The sequence below is a fragment of the Macrobrachium nipponense genome, chromosome 41 (assembly GCF_015104395.2).
Source record: "Macrobrachium nipponense isolate FS-2020 chromosome 41, ASM1510439v2, whole genome shotgun sequence".
NCBI lineage: Eukaryota > Metazoa > Arthropoda > Malacostraca > Decapoda > Palaemonidae > Macrobrachium > Macrobrachium nipponense.
In genome coordinates this window covers 9,205,704-9,226,389 of record NC_061102.1, presented here as the reverse complement: position 1 = coordinate 9,226,389, position 20,686 = coordinate 9,205,704, and the positions used below count along the sequence as shown (strand labels likewise).

Genomic DNA, 20,686 nt, shown 5'->3' with positions numbered 1-20,686 from the left:
CGCAAGCGCATAGGTTAGATGGTACGTGGTCAGCGCTAGGCCTACCAGGCGTACCAACCTTGGATGGTCTGCTTGCGCATTATATGACGTCACGGTTCCAGCAGGGTCCCGGCAGCGCTGAATGTTCCTCATCCCCCGGGCTTGCAATTTATGGGAATTAATGCCGCTGCTTCACCATCCCACTCAGTATTTACAGCGATGCAGAACGTGGGAGGTAATTTGGCAGCAAACGTGCGTTACCAGCAGAAACCTCTCAGTCTCTCCCTACGAGATGACGTCACAACATACGTCACACTCTGAGATGGCAGGCGTGATGACGTCACAGACCGATTCTCGGCCTTTTTCGCGGCTCCCAGACGCTAATACGCCTTCTGATCCGTCAATGCAAACTGTAATGCAGAAGTTACAGGATATAGAGGAGAGAAATGAATAAGAGAGGCAAAAAGAAAGTGTGATTCGCCTTCTTCGTCTTCTTCCTCTAGTTCGGCGTCATCGCTAAGTCCGATAACGTCACGGCGAGCGCCAGTCAAGCGTTGGAGGAGGATTCGGAGTGTTCCTAGCGGATCCTCGGGCCAAGAGGAGAAGAATCAATTCTTCCTCTTCTTCGGACGAAGACTGTCTTTTCCAAGTCAGCAAGAAGGTCGGAAAATCAGTGGCTATTAAGCACAAGGTTGCCAGACGAAGCCGTTCGCAAGAGTCCGAACAAGCGAGAGAGGTGACGGCCGGCGAGCTAGCGGCCGAGGCGGAGTTGCCAGTTCGGATCGCAAAAACTGCGATACCTCTGGTAAAATCGACGTTGGCGGCGCAAAGGTGCAGCAGAGGATGGAATGCAGGTCCCAGTTTGCGCCCGTAAGGGCCGTTCAAAACTACGTAACGAAGGACGATAAGGCTCCTATTAAAAGTACGAAAAATAGAGAGTTGGCAACCTCGGCGGATACGTCGTGGTAAGGCAGTGTCCGTCTGGATAGAAGGCCGAGGCCGGGCTCGCCGACGCTCGAAAAACGATGCCAATGTTAATAAAGACGACTTACCTCTGTCTTAAGGGAGCCTTCATCTTGGAGATCTAGACGAGATTCTCGCTCTAGATCCGTGAGCAGAGAGAGTGAGACGTTCTCGTTCCCCTGCTGACTATCTGGGATCGAGCCAACAGCGGCCAGCAAAGATCAAAGAGGCCGCGGCCGTAGGGGCAGGCGGCCGTGGAATTCCGGGCCGTCTGTCAGAAGATAGAGGCGAGACAACATCTCTCGTGACGGAGAGTGGTACACTAGAGCCGGAGGAAGGAGAAAACCAAGAGTTTCTGGCCTCGTATGCAGAGGTTATTGATTTGATTCGTCAATTCAATAGCCTTTCGGAGAAGACAGAAACACCGGCCAGTATGCTTCCTCCTGGAATTGACATGGCGTTTGGACTAAAGAGGGATACCAAGGTGTCGTATGAATTGCCTTGTTCGAGTCATGCGGAATCGGTCTTGCAACACGTAAACGCAAAGATTGCAGGGAGGGATAATTCCTTAAGATCTAATAGATCATTTAATTTATTCCCCCTCCAATGATAAAGCAAAGGAAATATTATAACGACACCGAAGGTCCCTTTGCTGTCTAGACAAATGAACCCTAATGTTGTAAGGTTAAGGCCTGGATTAACCTTGGATCAGGTTAAAATGGAGTGCCCCTCGATGAACGTACCAAGAGGCTGCCACGTTAGAAGCAACAGCTTCTTCTGTCTTTCAGGCTGCGTCCTGGTTAGACCTTTGGTCAACAGCAGTGGCGAAAATTGCATCCTCGGAAGCAACAAGGAAAGTAGTGGATGAACCATTGTTCATTAGATTACTACAGTCAGGTCCAAGGCGATTGCGTACCTGACAAACGTAAGTGCCAATGTTTGGGCAAATATCCTGCTAATGAGGAGAGATGCAGCATTGGCTAGACTAAGCCGCAATGTGGATTTGGATTCCCTGTTAGCAATGAGGCAATGGGGATATCTTGGAATCGCAACTACTGTTGCCAGAGGTCATACTGGAAGAAGCGATAGATAGAAGGATGGACACTAACGATAGGTTGGTGCAACAGGCAGTTAGGAAAAACCTCTAACAGTCAAACTATTCCTTTGGAGGGAAGCAACAGCAAGTGTCTCGAAAGAAACCAGTGAGACATAGCATCCCTAATAGAGTCACAAGACCTCTTCCCCAAAGAGGAGAACGCATCGGCCCTTTCACAATAGAAACAACAGAGGAAGGGGCAATAGAGGAAGGGGAGAGGCTCAAGAAGATAGGATGGGCCTCCCATCACCTCTCGGCCGGCACCAGTGGGGGGTGGGCCTGGCCAAATCAAATCTGGAAGGGGTGGCAGGAACTAGGGGCAGAGCAGTGGGTGGTGGATGTTCTCAGGATCGGGTATTTTGATTCCGTTCGAGGTAACCCCGCCCCTGACAGATCAACCATTAACCCACGTCACTTAGTATGCCCCATTCAATCCAGAAGCCACTATTCTGCAGGACGAAGTGAAGAAGATGATGGAAAAAGGAGCTGTGCAACAGTATGCAGTCCGACAAAAGGCTTTTACAGCAGGATTTTCCTGGTACCCAAAGCCAACGGGGAGTGGAAGACAGTAATAAGACCTGTCAACGCTGAATCTGTTTATAAGGAAAACCAGTTTCAAGATGGAAACTCCGAAAATGGTTCTACAAGCAGTCAGAATCGGAGACTTTATGCTGACAGTCGATCTAAAGGACGCATACTTTCAGATACCAGTCCATCAGTCTTCAAGGAAATTTCTTTCTCCGCTTCAGTCTTGCAGGGAAAAGCTTTCGAGTTCAAGGTCCTGTGCTTCGGATTGACAACGTCTCCTCAAGTTTTTACAAGATGTTCACCCTCGTGTCGGCGTGGGCGCACGCTCAGGGGATCAGGCTGATAAGCTATCTGGACGATTGGCTGGTGATAGCAAAGTCCAGGGAGAAATTACTCAGGGACAGGGCGGCCCTCCTGCAGCTTTGTCACAGCCTAGGTATTTGTGGTGAATCAGCAGAAGTCGCAGCTGGATCCAAGTCAACATTTGGAATATCTGGGAATGGTGATAGACACAACACAAGCCAAAGTATTCCCGACAGACCAAAGAGTACAGAAATGCAAACAAGTGGTGAATGCCTTTCTGGGAAAGCAGACACAGCCAGCAAGACAGTGGCAGGTGGTGCTGGGAATCCTAACCTCCCTGGAGAAGCTAGTACCACAAGGAAGGCTACACCTTCGGTCCCTACAATGGAGGATGAAGGAGTTTTGGACACCAACAGTAAGACACCCGTACGAGCAAATTCCCTTGTCGGCAGAAGTGAGGAAAGACTTGCTGTGGTGGGTGGGACGACGACAATCTGACAGTGGGTGTCCCCCTTCAACAATCCTCCCCAGACCTCTTGCTGTTCTCGGATGCGTCACTAGAAGGCTGGGGAGCCCATAGGAGGAGTTGATGGTGTCAGCAAAATGGAGTTGCAAGGACAGAGAACTCCATATAAACGTGCTGGAGTGAAAGCAGCTTTCCTGGCTCTACAAGAATTCAGGGAGAGTAGTAAAGGGACACTCGGTGGTATTGATGTCAGACAAACACCACAGTAGTAGCTTATATAAACAAGCAAGGAGGCCTAGTTTCTCGGCAGTTACATGTGATGACAGTTCAACTTCACCAGTGGGCTATAGAGAACCTGGTAGACATCAAGGCCAGGTATATTCCGGGAAAAAGAAACATAGTGCGACAAGTTGAGCCGCAGGGATCAGATTCTGGGAACGGAGTGGTCCCTACACCAACAGGTAGTGGACCAGGATGCTCATGTTGTGGGAAGGACCGATCATAGACCTATTCGCAACCAGGTACAACAAAAAGTTGGAAGTGTATTGTTCAGTAGTCCCGGACGCAGAGGCAGCAGCAGAAGATGCGCTACAACACCCCTGGGGACAATCTGGACGGTGTACGCATTTCCTCCATTTGTCTAATCCGTCAGGTTCTGAACAGGGTAATGCGGTCTCAGAACCTCAAGATGACCCTGGTAGCCCCGTTATGGCCGAAAGCAGAGTGGTTTCCAGACCTACTGGAACTCCTAGTAGATGTGCCAAGAGAGTTACCTCCATGGAGCAACCTTCTGTGTCAGCCTCACGTGGAGAGGTACCACCAGTCGGTGAAGTCCCTATCGCTTCACGGGTGGAGACTGTCAAGTATCTCCTCCGAGAGCGAGGGTTTTCGCAGAAAGCAGCAACTCAGATGGCAGGTAATATCAGAAAATCATCTGCGACAGTATACCAAGGGAAGTGGTCAGCATACTGTGATTGGTTTACAGACTTTTTCTGATATATCTCAGAACAGAAAAACATATGTCTGTATCTGCAGTGAAGGGGTACAGGGCTGCTCTAGCCTCAGTCTTACGAATGAAAGGAGTGGACATATCGTCTTCATGGGAGTTGGCCATGCTGAGGAGGAACTTTGAACAGTCATGCCCACCAAAGGAGCTAAAAGCCCCAGATTGGGATCTGACCAAGGTACTGAGTAGTCTGACAAAACCCCCTTACGGACCGCTAAGGCAGTCCACGGATAGGAGCCTGACCCTGAAGACAGTCTTCTTATTGGCCCTGGCTTCAACCAAAAGGGTGGGGGAGCTACATGGCCTCTCATATCTCATAAAGCACTCGAGAGGTTGGAGATCAATGGTGTGTGAGTTTGTCCCAGAATTCGTGGCAAAGACCCAAAATCCAACAATAGTAGACGGCAGATTCGACTCCTTTACCATACCTTCCTTGGCAGACTTTGTAGACAACGACAAAGCTGAAATGCTCCTGTGCCCCGTCAGGGCACTAAGGGAGTACTTAAAGAGAACAAGGCACCTCAGGCCGGGGTGGCCCAGAGGTTGTTCGTAAGTACAGGACGGAACAAGAAGGAAGTGTCCAAGAATACATTATCATTTTGGCTAAGGGAGACAATCAGAAATGCTTATACTGCAGAAGACAGAGGGTCAGATAGCCAGGTGGGAGCTAGAGCTCATGACATCAGGGGTGTGAGTGCTTCCCTGGCATTTAAGAAGAACATGTCTGTGGATAAAATTCTGAAAGCTGGCGTGTGGAAGCGCCAAACAACTTTCACCTCATTTTATTTGAAAGATGTTGCCCATAGATCCTTGGACACCTTTTCCTTGGGTCCAGTGGTGGCGGCCCAACAAGTGATATAGTTCATCCAGTGCCCCTGGCGGTCAGTTTTGCGTCTATTGTCTAAAGATGAAGGTATGAAAGTAGAAATGAATGGGATGACTGGTCTTTTTTTCTTTACTACTTTCTTCCTACTCCTTTAACTACGGGCAATATGAAGGAGAGTACCGTCATGTGCTGGAACGGACTAGATGCAGGTGAGATGGTCAGCCATACTGTGAAGCTATCTTAGCTGATGATATACTTTTCAGTAGCAACACACCTCTGGATAATAAGGAAAGAGGGTGAAGGTGGATCCAGTCGCAGGGACAAGAGTAAACAGTAGAATGGTATCTACCACCCAGTGGGGAGGAAACCAATAGACCGCTTATATCTTTGGTCCTAGGTTCATTGTCCATTCTCTAGAATTTCCCTATATATTCGGAAATGGATAAGGTGGCAAACTTCCAGTCAGTTGTAGAGACTTACCTCCCTCCAATAGTAAGTCTATCCTAATGTTAAGACCGAAGGTTTGTTTCGTGTATGAACAAATACCAAATTTGTAACTAATTTGTATTTTTCATAACTAACAAACCTGAGGTCTTAACAGTTAAAGGCCCACCTCGAACCACCCTCTAGCAGTCTAAACTGGTTAGAAATATAAAACTGATGGGTCACAGGTAGCCGTGGGCATTCTGGGGTATAACATGCCCCGTGACCTGGTATAGATGCCATTAGTCCCTGGATCTCACAAGTGTAATTTTAATTCTAACCGGTTTCCAGCTTGGCGCTAGTAAATCCTAATGTTAAGACCTCAGGTTGTTAGTTATGAAAAATACAAATTATTGTTACAAATTTGGTATTTTATTTTATTTATTTTCATTTCAGAATGGTCCTTAATAAGCTCATCTCATTCCAAGGTTCCCTGCATATCAGCAGTGTCAATTTGATGACGTGCATGTCTTCTCTAACAATCATAGCTCGAGCCCGTCCTCAGTTTCTTGCCAAAATCATCAATGCCTTGGAGATTTTACATGGTTTGTATAGTGATTTCTCCTGTCTGCATATTTACATTTGGTGAGATATCTGATTGCTATTTAAGAAGTAAGATTTTGAACTGGATCTGATTGACTTACTGAACTTGGAATTTTGCCTATGTAATGATTGATTCAAGCAAGCCACCTTATATGCTTTAGATTTACTTGAAACTATCCTTGTGAGTCACACTGTGTAAAACAGTGGTATAGTTTATAGTTTACTGTGAGCAATTTTTATTGTGCAAAACGAGTATTTTTTATAATGAACAATTCTGATTCTTTTAGTAATAGGAAATGTTTATTGAATGTCAAATAAGTTTTCATATATTAAATTTATATCACTATCCAAAGATGCTTGTTTAGATTTTAGATATAGTTATCCAATACGTAGATGGCTTTAACTAGGTTTATAAGTGTTTCTCCAGGGCACAGTATCAAATATGAATTTTAATGAATTGTCTAATTTATTCCAGCTAACCTTTCCGCCATTGACGAAGTCTCAGTGAACGAGCAACCTTCGCACGTTAGAAAACATTTGAAGATTCAAATGCTAAATCTTCTGAAGCATCCAGCATCTTATGACCACCATGAAAATATCACAACTGTTCTGAATGACCTTGGTGTCACAGCAACAGAGGTTTGTATAAGATTTTTGACTCCTTAGTCTTATAAAGTTGTTATTCACTGGTTGTATATCTTAGAAAACAATGATACTTTTGTGATAATATATAACTATGATTTTAGTACGTAATTATAATTGTATGCCATTTTTGCGGTGAAAGGTTGTGAGAGTAATCCAACCAGTGCCACCATTCACATTTTAATTGATGTTAAGCAATTCAGAAAATTAACAAATGTCAGCATACTCATGAAACTAAAAGCAAATATGCATAAGAACTTATAATGGCAAAGTAACTAAAAGAAACTTCCACAGTGCCCTGTGAAAATCACAAATAGACTCAAAGAACACTGAGAAATGCAATGTGGAATACAGAAGAAAAAAAGAATTAAGAATACAGAAAGTTGCGCTTCCAAGCATGTACAAACTAAGTAAGAACCAGGTTGACACGTAATTTTTATCTTGAGGTATAAATTGATGCTAAGGAAAAGGTTATGTTGCAAAAGATTAGTTTGTAATTGATAAATAGTTTCACTGTTATGTACGTACATAATATGTAAATACTATTGAATATTAGTCTCATTGAAAATAAAGCAGAAACATATCACTCATGATTAATGCTAACTCATGATTAATGCTATACACTTGAGCTGACATGCTCAAAATGGATTATGACATAATATAGTTGGAAATTGTGTTCTGATTACCTTTAATGGGTTAATCGTATAGTTTATCAAAAAATAGAAATTGAAAGAGTTATATAATGCCACACTTGTCATCTATACTGTCTTCATATTTTAGGAAAAAAAATAATCTCCATATACTTTTTTCAAACTGAAAATGAAAAATGAAACCTGAGATTTTCATGTCATTGTAGTATTTCATTTATAACTACTTCTCATATAGAAATTGTATGATGAAATATCTAAACCCAGGTTAACAAGAGTATGCCATCGAAAGACCAGATACGCAAGAGAGTGCGAAGAGACAAGTCGTCAACCGATGAAGGAGGAGGAGGAGAACCCTCGAGCAAAAAATCTCGCATCGACAAAGATGAAAAGAAAGAGTCCAAGGAGGTTTCTGAGAAGCAGTCTGCTATAGACATCACACAACGCTGGCTGGTAGACAAGTTGACGACTGAATCCGTCGCATCCCTCGTCATGGTTAATATGGTAAGTCGTTTTGCAGTCTCATATCCATTGTTACCTGGTTTAATTGAATATTCTTTAGAAAATTGCTTTGACATTTTGTGCATAATTATAATGAAAGCTGTTAGGAAATAGATATTTTGTTCATGAAACTTACCTGACAGATATATATATAGCTGTATTCTCCGAAGTCCGACAGAATTTCAAAACTCGCGGCACACGCAGTGGGCGGCCAGTGGTAGGTACCCATTCCCGCCGCTGGGAGGCGGATATCAGGAACCCATTCCCATTTTCTATTCATATTTTTTTCTGTCGCCGTCGGTAAACCACCTGTTTACAGACTCGCCCAGGATTTTTGGATTTGACTCGTTCTAAGTATCTGGATTGACTTTTTGGTTTTTGACTCTGGATTGTTGGATTGGCATACGCGATAGTGGACTGTTTTTTGTTTTGGATTTTGGATTGGCTTTTTTCTGTGAACGTGATGTCGGGATCAGTTCAGTGAGCTTCAGAGTGTGTGAGGAGTGATTGCAAGGTGAGGCTACGAAATCATCGGTAAACCCCCACACAGTATGTATGGGGTGTAGGGGGCATGTTTGTTGTTGGATGATCGATGCATTGAATGCAAAAGTTTGACTGATGATGGATGGAAGGGTGTATGAGTCCTATCGGCGTAAGTTGGAGCGCGAATAGGATCAGGAGGTCTTCCTCCAAGAGCGGTTCTACGAAAGGTAAGGGAAGTAACATTTCTCCTATTTTAACACCAGTAGAATTTGCTTCACCTAATCCTGTGTTGTTGCCTGAGGGCCCTAGTTCTGTGTCTGGAGAAGGTAATGCCCTTTCTCTGATCTAGAGTCGTTACGCACTCTAGAGTCCAAAGTGTTGGCCCTAGAAAACGGCTCAAGTAAAGTGTGTGATCGTGCCCCTAGTGTATTGTGGGAGGGGGCGTCAGATCGGGGCCCCATAATGCCTCTGGAGGCCTAGACCTCTGTCGACAATCCCAGGACTCAGGGGAGTGGGCATGTCGAAAGCCGCAAAGAGGTTACGGGGGGCTCCCCACCGATCTGGCGTCCCTTCGGCAGGGCCCTGTTTTGCTAGTTCCCAGGCTGCAAGGAGCGTGCTCAGGCTCGCATCCTTAAGGACTGTTTTTCGTCCTCCGAGGCGCCCTCCCCCGCGCAAGGGGTGGAGCGCTCGGAGAGACTCGCGTCCGTTGAAAAGGACTTTTCGAGGGAGGACGCTTTAAACGTCCCTCTCTCCGCTATCGTTGCGGTCTCTTTTTCCGCCTGCGTCGTATGACGCGGTTTCCTCCACAGAAGAGAGGTAGGACGTCGTTCCGAGGACGAGCTGAGAAGCGCTTCTCTCGCGCCTCAGAGAGGCAGGTTGCTGTACCCTGGTGAGAAGGAAGGAGGCGTCCCCCTCAGCCCCTCGTCTTCTCGCAGGCGCAGCCCTTCACCTCCTCTCGTTTCTTTCGCCAACGAAGAGTATTCTTGTGTCTCTTCAAGACCAATTGTCGGCTTTAATGGCTCAGAAGACTCGCCCAGCACAGTTGAGCCTAAACATAGGGAAGGACGCTAGACTGCCTGTCAAGAGGACGAGGCAGTCCCCTTCTTCCGTCTCCTCGTTCGTCTCTGTCTCCGCTTGCTTCTCCTTCGAGCTTCCTTGTTCTCGTTATGCGGGTAGGAAGTCTCGTGGACAGGACGCTTTTCTTCCCTCTCGACGTCTGATCAGCCCGCGCGTCAGGACGCCTTTTGAGGACGCTCGGCAGGACGCCTTGGAGGACGCTTTTGAAGACGCTAGCAGGACGCTTTTGAAGACGCTCGTCGGGATGTTTTGCTTGACGCTTTGCCTGTTGAGAAAGGCTTTCGAGAGCGCCAGAAGGACGCTTTTGAAAGCGAAAGCTGGACGCTTGAGCGGAAAGCGTAAGGACGGCTCCTCGAGAGCGAGTAAGAGTAGCCTCTCTTGACGCGCAGCACGGTCAAGAGACGCTCTTCGTTGTTCGAGATTCTCTAAGGTCGACAGACCAGGTCGGTCGCTTTGAAAAGAGGCTGATATTAGTCATCCTCGAAAGCCTTTGTTGAAGGCTAGACCCGTTGGGCGCACGCCCTCTCCAGAGGTTCAATCTCCTTTGCCTCTTTCGGGAGGAAGGAGAGCTTAGTAGTCCGGCGGACCTCAGTTGAGAGGAACAGCCGTCAGTTTCGTCGGTATCGATTACAAGGTGCTGGTTCGACTGTTACGCTCTTCTTTTGGTGAGAAGTTCCAGCCTGCAGCTCCCAAGTCTCCACCCTCTCAGTTTTCGTCATCGAAGTCGTGCAAGGTTCCGGGGAGTTTGGTTGGAGATGAAAACTTCTTTGTCCACTAAGAGAGCGTTCAAGAAGTTGCAGGATTGGATGGAACGTCGGAAGGATCAGGGGCAAGTCGACTTTCGCCCTTCCGCCTCAAGACTCAGTGGGAAAAAGCGGCATTTGGTATGAGACCAAAGGAGAAGTAGGAGTTAAGATCCCGTCGTCTTCCCAAGGGGACTTTGCTAGTCTGTTCGATGCACAGAAGAGGTCTCTTTTATCGACCGCTAAGATTTCGTGGACGCCAACGGAGATTGACCATCACATGAAAGGTCTGTTAAGGACTCTGGAAGTCTTTAACTTTCTAGACTGGTGCCTGGGAGTCCTGGATCTTCAATCTAGGAGTCCTGACTCTTTGAGTCTGGGGGAGCTGTCCAATGTGTTATCTTGCATGGACAAGGCCGTCAGGGATGGTTCGGAGAGTTAGTGTCTCATTTCGGCACTGCTTTTCTCAAGAAGAGAGCGCTTTTCTGCAATTTTACAGCTAGGTCTGTTTCTTCATCGCAGAAAGCGGAGCTTCTCTTTGCACCTCTTTCGAGCATCTCTTCCCCCATGCTATGGTAAAGGACCTGGCAGTGAGCCTACAAGAGAAGGCTACCCAGGACCTCTGACCCAGTCTTCAAGGACGTCCCGCAGTCCTACCACGTCCGTCTTTTGGACGACCTCCTAGGAAGGTTAAAACCCTTTCGTGGCGCTCCTCCCTCGAGAGCTGTCCTCGAGGGAGAGGGCTTGCAAGAGGAAGAGGTTCCTTCAAACCTAAATCCTCTAAGTGAGAAGATAGTCCTTCAGATGCGGTCGGAGCCAGGCTAAAGTTCTTTGCGGGGCGTGGAGAGAGAGAGATACAGATGCGTGGTCCCTCAAGATAGTGGAACAGGGGTACAAGATCCCCTTTGTGGACCCTCATCTTCTATCCACAACTCCCAGAGATCTTTCCCCGTCGTATCAAGGGGAGAAACATCAGGTTCTTTTAGATCTTTTAGATCAAATGATCAAGAAAAGAGCGGTGGAGCAGGTCTTAGACCTGGGGTCACCAGGATATTACAAACAGACTTTTCCTGGTACCAAAGCAGTCGTCGGGGTGGCGTCCAGTCTTGGACGTAAGCAGCCTGAATCTTTTCATAGAAAGAAAAAATTCAAGATGGAAACACCTCAGTCGGTTCTAGGAGCCTTAAGACCGGGCGACTGGATGGTGTCCTTGGGACCTACAGGACGCATACTTTCACGTGCCTATCCACCCTCTTTCAAGAAAGTTTCTGAGGTTTGTTAATGTTAAGTTTTGGCAATTTCCGTTGGCAATTCCGCCCTTTGTTTCGGTTTAAGCACGGCTCCGATGGTATTTACCATGCTCATGAAGAACGTAGCGAGATGGTTACTTCTGCAGAAATAAGAGTGTCCCTGTATCTCGACGATTGGCTTATCAGAGCATCGTCAGAAGAAAGGTGTCTGAAGGACCTTCACTTCACGTTAGCCTTGGCGAGGTCCCTGGGACTTCTGGTCAACCTCGAAAAAAGTCGCATCTGACCCCAACACAGTCCATCGTGTATCTGGGGATTCAGATGGATTCAGTGGCTTTTCGAGCGTTTCCGTCCCAGGAACGACAGCTGCAAGGCTTAGAGAGAGGTGTTTCGGCCTTCCTGGGGAAGGGAAGCTTTGCTCGCGAGGGAGTGGATGAGTCTGCTGGGGACCATTTCCTCGCTGGAAAAGTTTGTTTCCCTGGGAAGACTAACTACACCTCAGACCTCTCCAGTTTTCTTAGCAGACGAATGGAGGAGTCCAGAGGAGGAGCTGGATGCGACTTTTTGATCACCAAATCGGTGAAGAACCATCTAAGATGGTGGTTAGATCCTCGGAAGTTTCGAGAGGGGTTTGTCCCTAAAGCTTCTGAGCCCCGACCTAGTGTTGTTTTCCGACGCCTCGGTGTCGGGATGGGAGCACAACATGGAGGGGAGGAAGTGTCAGGCACCTGGAGGGGGGAACAGGGTGTCCTGGCACATCAATGTGAAGGAACTAGCGGCGGTTTTCCTGGCGCTACAGTTCTTCCAGCAAAAGGTTGCAGAGAAAGTGGCCCAAGTCAACTCGGACAACACCACAGCCCTTGCGTACCTAAAGAATCAGGGAGGTACACACTCCCGTCCTCTATATTTTATTTAGCGAGGGAGATTCTGCTGTGGGCATATGCGAGACGGATCAGGATCCTGACGAGATTTATCGCAGGAGTCCAGAACGTCAGAGCAGACCTTCTCAGCCGACAGGATCAGATCCTGCCGACGGAATGGACGTTGCACCAGGACGTCTGTCAAGAGCTCTGGAGACTCTGGGGGCGTCCGTTAGTCGACCTATTTGCGACGTGGAGAACGAAGAGGTTGCCTCTTTATTGCTCCCCTGTGTTGGATCCGGGAGCAGTCACTATAGACGCTCTGCTCTGGGACTGGACGAACCTGGACTTGTATGCCTTCCCGCCATTCAAGATCATGGGGAAGTAGTAAGGAAGTTCGCGGGCATCGAGGGGACGAGGTTGACCCTGATCGCCCGATGTGGTGGCGCGAAGGAATGGTTCACGGAGGTAAGGTGTCCTTCATCATAGAACTTTCCGAGGACGTTGCCCTGGAGGAAAGATCTACTCAGACAGCCCCACTTCGCAAGATATCACCGAAACCTCTCCGCTCTGGGTCTGACTGCGTTCAGACTATCGAAAAGTTGGCCAGAGCGAGAGGTTTTTCTAAAGCAGCTGCGAAGGCGATCGCCAACGCAAGGAAGGAGGACTTCCTCGAGAGCTGTTTACCAGTCGAAGTGGGCTTCCTTCAGGCATGGTGTAGAAAGGAGGGAATTTCCTCTTCCACTACCTCTGTGAGCCAGATAGCCGATTTCCTGCTATTTTAAAGATGTGCAGAAGCTGGCTGTCCCGACCATCAAGGGATATAAGAGTATGCTGTCAGCAGTCTTCCGACACAGAGGCCTAGACCTGTCTGACAGAGATCTTCACGATCTCCTGAAGATCATTTGAGATTTCCAAGATACCTCAGGCGAGGCCTCCTTCTTGGAACTTAGATTTAGTCCTTAGACTGTTGATGTCGAGTCCTTTCGAACCTCTCCATGAAGCGTCTCTTAGGAACTTGACGAAGAAGGCTCTTTTCCCCTTAACTGCTCTGGCGACGGCGAAGAGAGTTAGCGAAATTCAAGCCATTTGTAAGCGAGTGGGCTTCAAAGGTGACAATGCGGTCTTGCTCTTTGAGTCCCACTTTCTTAGCAAAGAATGAAAACCCGTCTAACCCTTGGCCAAGGAGCTTTGAAATTAAGGGTATGACAAGCCTTGTGGGCCAAGAACCTGAGAGAGCCCTGTGCCCTGTCAGGGCTCTAAAGTTTATGTCCACAAGACAAAGGAGGTACGAGGTCCCTCAGATAATCTGTGGTGTTCGGTTAAACGGCCCGATATACCATTATCCAAGAATGCTTTGGCGTTCTTTCTGAGGGACGTGATTAAAGAGGCTCATTCGTCTTACCAGAAGACCGATTTGAGCCTCTTGCGAGTGAGCTCACGAGGTCAGAGCTGTCGCAACCTCGCTTGCCTTCCAAAGGAACATGTCGATCAAGGACATCCTTGACGCCACCTTTTGGAGGAGCAATTCAGTATTCGCCTCACACTACTTGAGAGATGTGAGAACGATATACGAAGGACTGTTGTTCTCTTGGGCCATACGTTTCTGCAGACACAGTCTTGGGGGCTGAAGGTAGCTCTCTCCCTATCCCATTAGTTAGGGTTTAGGTTAGTTTTTAGTTGTTGTGTTTTTTGGTTGTGGTGAGTCTTTGGTGAAGACCTCCCATCTCTTAGCTTAGTGTTCAGGGGGTCTTGGATAGTTGGTCAGGTGGTGGTCAGTTGCTTCGTTGCCCTCATATGTATGGCTCTATGCTCTTGTCACGTTGAGGTCACGTCCCCGTTGACAGAGCATCCAGAGCGCACCAGCACTACAGGTCTCCACCTGGCTGGCAACTCTGATTAAGCACAAGCAGGCTTAAGTGACAGTAATCACAGAGTCTACTTTGCTAACAGGTGAGGAACCAAGGTGTACATCATCTACTTAATTTAAGTTTCCTACAAATCCTATTCTGTCTCTTCCCACCATCCGAAGGTGGGATTCAGCTATATATATATGTCAGGTAAGTTTCATGAACAAAATGTTATTGTTATAATACAATTAAGTTTGTTCATACTTACCTGGCAGATATATATAATTAAGTGCCCACCCACCTCCCCTCAGGAGACAGTGGCACTGATAAAAATATGAATAGAAAATGGGAATGGTTCCTGATATCCGCCTCCCAGCGGCGGGAATGGGTACTACCACCTGGCCGCCCACTGCGTGTGCCGCGAGTTTTGAAATTCTGTCGGACTTCGGAGAATACAGCTATATATATATCTGCCAGGTAAGTATGAACAAACTTAATTGTATTATAACAATAACATTTTTGTGTACATTAAAATTTTATGAAAATCGTAGAACATTTCCTGTTAATTAACTCATGGGTAGTAATGCTTAGATACTGTTCTTCATCAAAAGTTACTACTCTCAGGCACTTCATAACTAGCCCAAGAAGAGCTGTTATTAGGCTCAGATGTCTAGATAAACTAATCCTTTATAATAATAACAAGCTCCTCAGCGGCGTGGTTAGTATGGTATTAGTGTCCCACCTCGGTGGTCGCGGGTTTGATTCTCGGCCATTCCACTGAGGAGTGAGAGATGTGTATTTCTGGTGATAGAAGTTCATTCTCGACGTGGTTCGGAAGTCATGTAAAGCCGTTGGTCCCGTTGGTTTATAATAACTGGCAAGCGCCTCAATGGCATGGTTGGTATGGTGTTGGTGTTCCACCTCGGTGGTCGCGGGTTCGATTCTCGGCCATTCCACTGAGGAGTGAGAGATGTGTATTTCTGGTAATAGAAGTTCACTCTTGATGTGGTTCGGAAGTCACGTAAAGCCATTGGTCCCGTTGCTGAATAACCACTGGATCCATGCAACGTAAAAGCACCATGCAAACAAACAAATTTATAATAACAGGCACTTCATTCCTATTCATGAACTAAAACAGAGAAGATCCTCATATTCTGCAGCTATACAATAGCCTGCTGTGGTTTACATTCTACCTTCTTCGAACAGCTAGCTGTTAACCTATGTGAACAGTTAGGAAAGGAACAGTAGCCTCCTATGCCTTGACAGTATCTTTTTTTAATTGTGGGAAATTTGAAATTGGTATTCTCTAGTATCTGAATGCCCTGTCCCCATTTACTTTCAGTGACACATGTCCCTGGATCACAGAAAGATGTGGGTATGATAGCTGATGAAACTTCAATTTCACCATCTTATTTGACACAGTGTCCAGGGATAATGAAATTAACAGGTTTGCATTTATGGAACTAAAACTAAGAAAACAATGGTATTTTTTAGAATTGGCTCAGATAAATGTTTAAATGTTGATGGGGAATTAGAAACGTGTTTAATAACAAATATGATTAAATTTTTTTGCTCTTTTTCAGTTGAATCTTCCCGAGGAAATGCCACCACTTTTTAGTGCAGCTTACACACCTATTACTGCTGCTGGATCACATACGCAGATCCAACATATGGCTCGACTCCTGGCCTCCCAGTTAACTGCGGCTGGGATAGGCCCTGGAGTGGAACAAGTAAAAGAAGATGAGGTAGGTAAAGTTATCATGAGTGTGATAAATATGAAGTAGGTTACCAAGACTTTAGAATCATATTTGTAGACTTACGGTCTTTGGCAAGTTGATTTGTACTGCAAATGGTATTTCTACAAGATAGCGTATCAGTCTGGTGTGAATTTGGAATTAGTAACTGCATATAAATGTTTTTAGTCTTCTTTTATCCCCATATTGTATAAAAAAAAACAAAGAATTGATATTGTTTTTATATTTGACAGGTATTCTCATTTTTTGTATTTTCCTTATAGTTTCTGCACTTGAAATGTTTATCATGTATTTTCAAGCATTCATAAAAACTAGTAGTATTTGACCTGCTAAACTATGCCTTAGTAGACCCATTAAACTTTCTTTGTAAAATAATGGTAATAATTTGTGTCAGTGTGTAGCCTATTTAAAAGCTGTCATAATCACGAGAGTTTATCAGGTAACAAAGTATAGCATTTACTCTCCTTTCTAGTGTGCTAAATTATCACATGAATCACACTCTTAGTCCAGTATATTTTGTATTGCAGTTTTAGATCTCATTCATATTTTTTCCATTGCAGGTAGAAACTGCTCATGACAGTGACGAAGAGGTGAACATAAGGAGGTTGGTGTCCGGATATACAGATGAGGTACATACTCAGGTAAGACGGGAATTTGTTTATTAGTATGTGAGTAATGTCTTATTTTTTTCCCCCCCCTTCTCAATCAGTCACCCACAGGTTCCTGGTGTTTTTGTATTATGAATTTGGAAGGGTTGGGGGGGGGGGGGGGGGGGTTGGGGCTTGTAAATTGGTGTTTGATGTATTCTAGTATTTTTGGGGCTTTTTTTTTAAACATTGTGGTGAAACAAAACATTGTGGTGAAACAAAATGTCTTGTAATTATTTGAAAGAGAATTTTTGCATAATACAAACCTTGTTTATAATAAAAGTTTCCAGCTTAAATTTCTCACAGCCTGTAGTTTAGACATTACAAATAATGAGACATACTAGTCGCTAAAGACTGAGATCTGTGGGTCTACGACAGTTCGCCGCCGCCAGTTCGCCGCGCGACATTTCGCCGCGGACAGTTCGCCGCATGCCAGTTCGCCGCAGAGTCAGTTCGCCGCCAGCCTTTTCGCCGCGAACCATTTCGCCGCCAATGTAAAAGCTGGCAAACATGCACAGGGTATATTAAATTAGGAATAGGATAATAGGAAAGTATAGCCTAGAGATTGATAATTTAACACGTTAGTATTATTATCATTTTGTCAATGAAAAAAAAACATTTGCCTCAAAATGAAGAAGCTAATACAAAGCTTATATAGCTTTTTACTCGACCGCATTTATTCAAGAGATTAAAGGAGGCAAACTTCCACAAGTTGGGTTAGCGTGGTCAGACAGTTTGCCAAATGAGTAAAGTCATCCTCGCAGTTTTTTCGCTCGACCGTATCTCAGAGATCAAAGGCAAAAATAGACAAAAATAAAGAAAGATTGTTTTGAAAAATTTAATCATGAAACTTCATTTGAACACTATATTATATCTGAAACTATATAATATCTAAAACATGATTCATACCGTATGATACATTAGATCGTGCTGTCTCTTCAGAAGTTGTGTGCTAGTCCTCGTAGATAGTCCACGTTATCTCTATTACGATAATCATTCATGATAGTTTCGATTCTCTCATTTAAAAGTTCATATCGGGGGCGACGCCGGGGGGGGGGGGGGGGGGGGGAGATTTCCAGCCAAGAGTCCTTCAATTTCAGTGTCTCTTAAGTTTTTGCGATCGAGTAAGTCCTTTAATGAATTTCCATATCGAAGGCCGAATTTCACCCAGTGTGACTTGGACAGAACGATGCCATGCCTCGACAACATTGTTGGTGCGGTCTTCACCATTTATGACACGGTCATGTACATTCCACAATTCAATTGGAAATGTAGGAGCACGTCTTAATCCACGGCGATTCGGACGTCCTATATAAGTGTCCTCAAAATAGTCGAACACTGGCTGCAAAACATCTGGAAGGTGTTGGCTGAGCTCCTCGAAAACATCAGGTACGTCATCAGACGGAACAAAGGCTAGAGCTGGGATGGTGGGGCACTGTAGCACAAAATGAGATACAGTTGAGTGAAAAAACTGCGAGGATTTACTTATTTAGCAAACTGTTAACCACGTTACCCAACTAGTAGTAGTTTGCCCCGTTTGATCTCTGAGATACGGTCGAGAAACTGCGAGGAATATAATTAGGTACTTTACTCATTTTGACAAACTGTTTGACCATGCTAACCCAAATTGTATAAGCTTCGTAAGCTTCTTCATTGAGGGAAATTTGGCTTTTTCATTGAGAAAATGATAATAATACCAATAATGATAATAATAGTAACGTTATAAATTATCAATCTCTAGGCTATACTTTCCTATTATCCTATTCCTCATTTAATATATCCTGTGCATGTTTGCCAGCTTTTATATTGGCGGCGAAATGGTTCGCGGCAAAAAGGTTGGCGGCGAACTTCGCCGCGATGAACTGGCTCTGCGGCGAACTGGCACGCGGCGAACTGTCCGCGGCGAACTGTCGCGCGGCGAACTGGCGGCGGTGAACTGTCGTGCTCCCGAGATCTGTCTAGTCATACACAGAGCTACTAACTGACTGCCATTTTCTTAATGTTGTAAATAATTTGGAGCGTCTGGTTTGGTGTTCTATTCTACTCCCATGATAGGAAATGTTCCCTAGTTTCAGCTTACCAAGGCTTGAAAACTTTGCGGTGAAATACTCTGCTGGGAGAAAAACTACGTTCATGCTTAATGCTTCTTGCATGTAGTGGCACATTCCCACGCAGCAAGTGTTGTACTTAAGATAGTGATCGATGTAAGGAAAGCAAAACTGAATTTTATGTCTTAATTACTCTTGTCATTTAGCTTTTGTCTTAATATCCACGTCTTGATTTGTTTTTCTGATGATACATAACTTGAAGTATTATGATACTATGTAGCATCAATCTGATTAAGTGAAAAGTTCCTTCTTTATATACTGAGTGTATCAATCAGAAAGGAATTAATTTAGTCTGAGAAACATTTTTATAAGCAAAAAAGGGATTTTTTTTAATCGAATCTAATATGTAAATGTGAAAAACATTGTTGGAATGTGTTACAAATAAAATTCCATTGAACGTGTTGTTGAGAAGTTACAAAAGATCATTCTGAGCTTTTCCAAATGATTCAGCCAGCAGGACCAGTCCTCACCCCTGCTGGAGTTATAGGAAGGCCAATGAGGCAGAAAGTCCGAACAATGAAGTTGGCAGAGGTCACCAAACCATTACCATCACCTGCAAACAACAAAATGCAGCTGGTTCTCTTGCGCCGTCTGCTCCGTTGCGACAAGATGCTGTTGCAGGGTAGCACGCCAAAGGTGCGATGCGGATTGTGTCCGTACTCTCGGGATGCCTCTCGCCCCAGGAATGTGAAGGTTGGTTTTTCAGTACTGTAATAAGCCTGTAATTTATTATTTGTTCTTTATAGCATCCTTTCAGCCAATAGCTCCCACCCCTTTCATTCCTTTTACTGTACGTACCTCTGTTCATACTTTATTATATTTCTTCCATTTTACTTTCCACCCTCTCCTAGCATTTGTTTCTTAGCGCAACTGCAAGGTTTTCCTCCTGTTAGCCTGCGCCTTTAAAACCTCCTTTACTCTCAGTTTCCCTTTCAGCCCTGAGTCACTATAGGTCCCAGCTTTTGGCCTTTGGCGTGAATTTGATTATATTCCAATTCAAATTATTGGTTGTACTTACACTTAGTTCCTTGTTAAAGGAAGATGGAGAAGAGTATGTGAGATGACTGTATTAGAAGTAAGAATGTCTATGACTATGAAAATGAGATATGGTGAAATGGAGATTGCTGATAAATGTCATAGTAATGAGAGAGAGAGAGAGAGAGAGAGAGAGATTAGTGATGCAGGATTTTGTGTAATATACAAAAGATTTTGGCCACCATTATCAGGTACCTTATGTTATTCATAGTGCTTTGTTGTCTTCAGTTAGAGAATTGTTAAGTGGTGGTGAGGATGTGAAACTTATTGTTAGATGTGTTTGTTGTTAGTCAACATGTCTTCTGTTGTATACACTTAGTAACATGAGCATTGGTAAATATGTTAGCATTGACATGGAGCCAGTTATAATTAATGGTTTTTTGTGAAACAAGCTACAGTTAAAATTTTGTTCTAACTTATTGGGAAAATCCCCATTATATAGCCGTTTGTTGCAGTTAGTTATGGCTATAAATATTAATCATATGAAATGTGATTTCAGGCATCATTTACACAAATAAGCTTCATGTTCGTTTATGAATTTTTTTCCTATGCAGAGTTAGAGGATTTCATCCTTGATGACATGGCTAACCACATGGAGCTCATGTTGTCATGGTTATACGCAGAATATTCTGTCTCCCACGAGTTCTCCAAAGTCCACAGCATTCTTCACAGCCACAGCAAACCAGGCACGAAAAAGGAAAAGAATTACACCCAGATATTCACAAGCATTATATCGAAGGCCATTGCTAAAAGAGTCAATAAAGAAACGGAAGAGTGAGTTTTCACATTATGTAGAATATCTAAGTTTGTAGTTACTGGCATCTGCTAGAATTTGAAAATGTTTTGGTGTATTTGATTTTGAGAGGAGATACCAGTACTGTAGGTGTCTGTGGATA

The 20,686-nt window shown here is 44.9% G+C and overlaps 1 protein-coding gene across 1 annotated transcript in view; it reads left to right on the top strand.

The window, feature by feature from the left end:
- The window catches only part of LOC135212491 (symplekin-like), an 87,965-nt gene that overhangs the window by 48,678 nt on the left and 18,601 nt on the right, over nucleotides 1-20,686 (top strand). Inside the window, 8 exon segments of the mRNA XM_064245979.1 lie at nucleotides 6,047-6,195; nucleotides 6,669-6,832; nucleotides 7,750-7,986; nucleotides 15,830-15,995; nucleotides 16,565-16,641; nucleotides 19,206-19,380; nucleotides 19,383-19,448; nucleotides 20,345-20,564. Of these exon segments, the coding sequence (XP_064102049.1) occupies nucleotides 6,047-6,195; nucleotides 6,669-6,832; nucleotides 7,750-7,986; nucleotides 15,830-15,995; nucleotides 16,565-16,641; nucleotides 19,206-19,380; nucleotides 19,383-19,448; nucleotides 20,345-20,564 (1,254 nt within the window).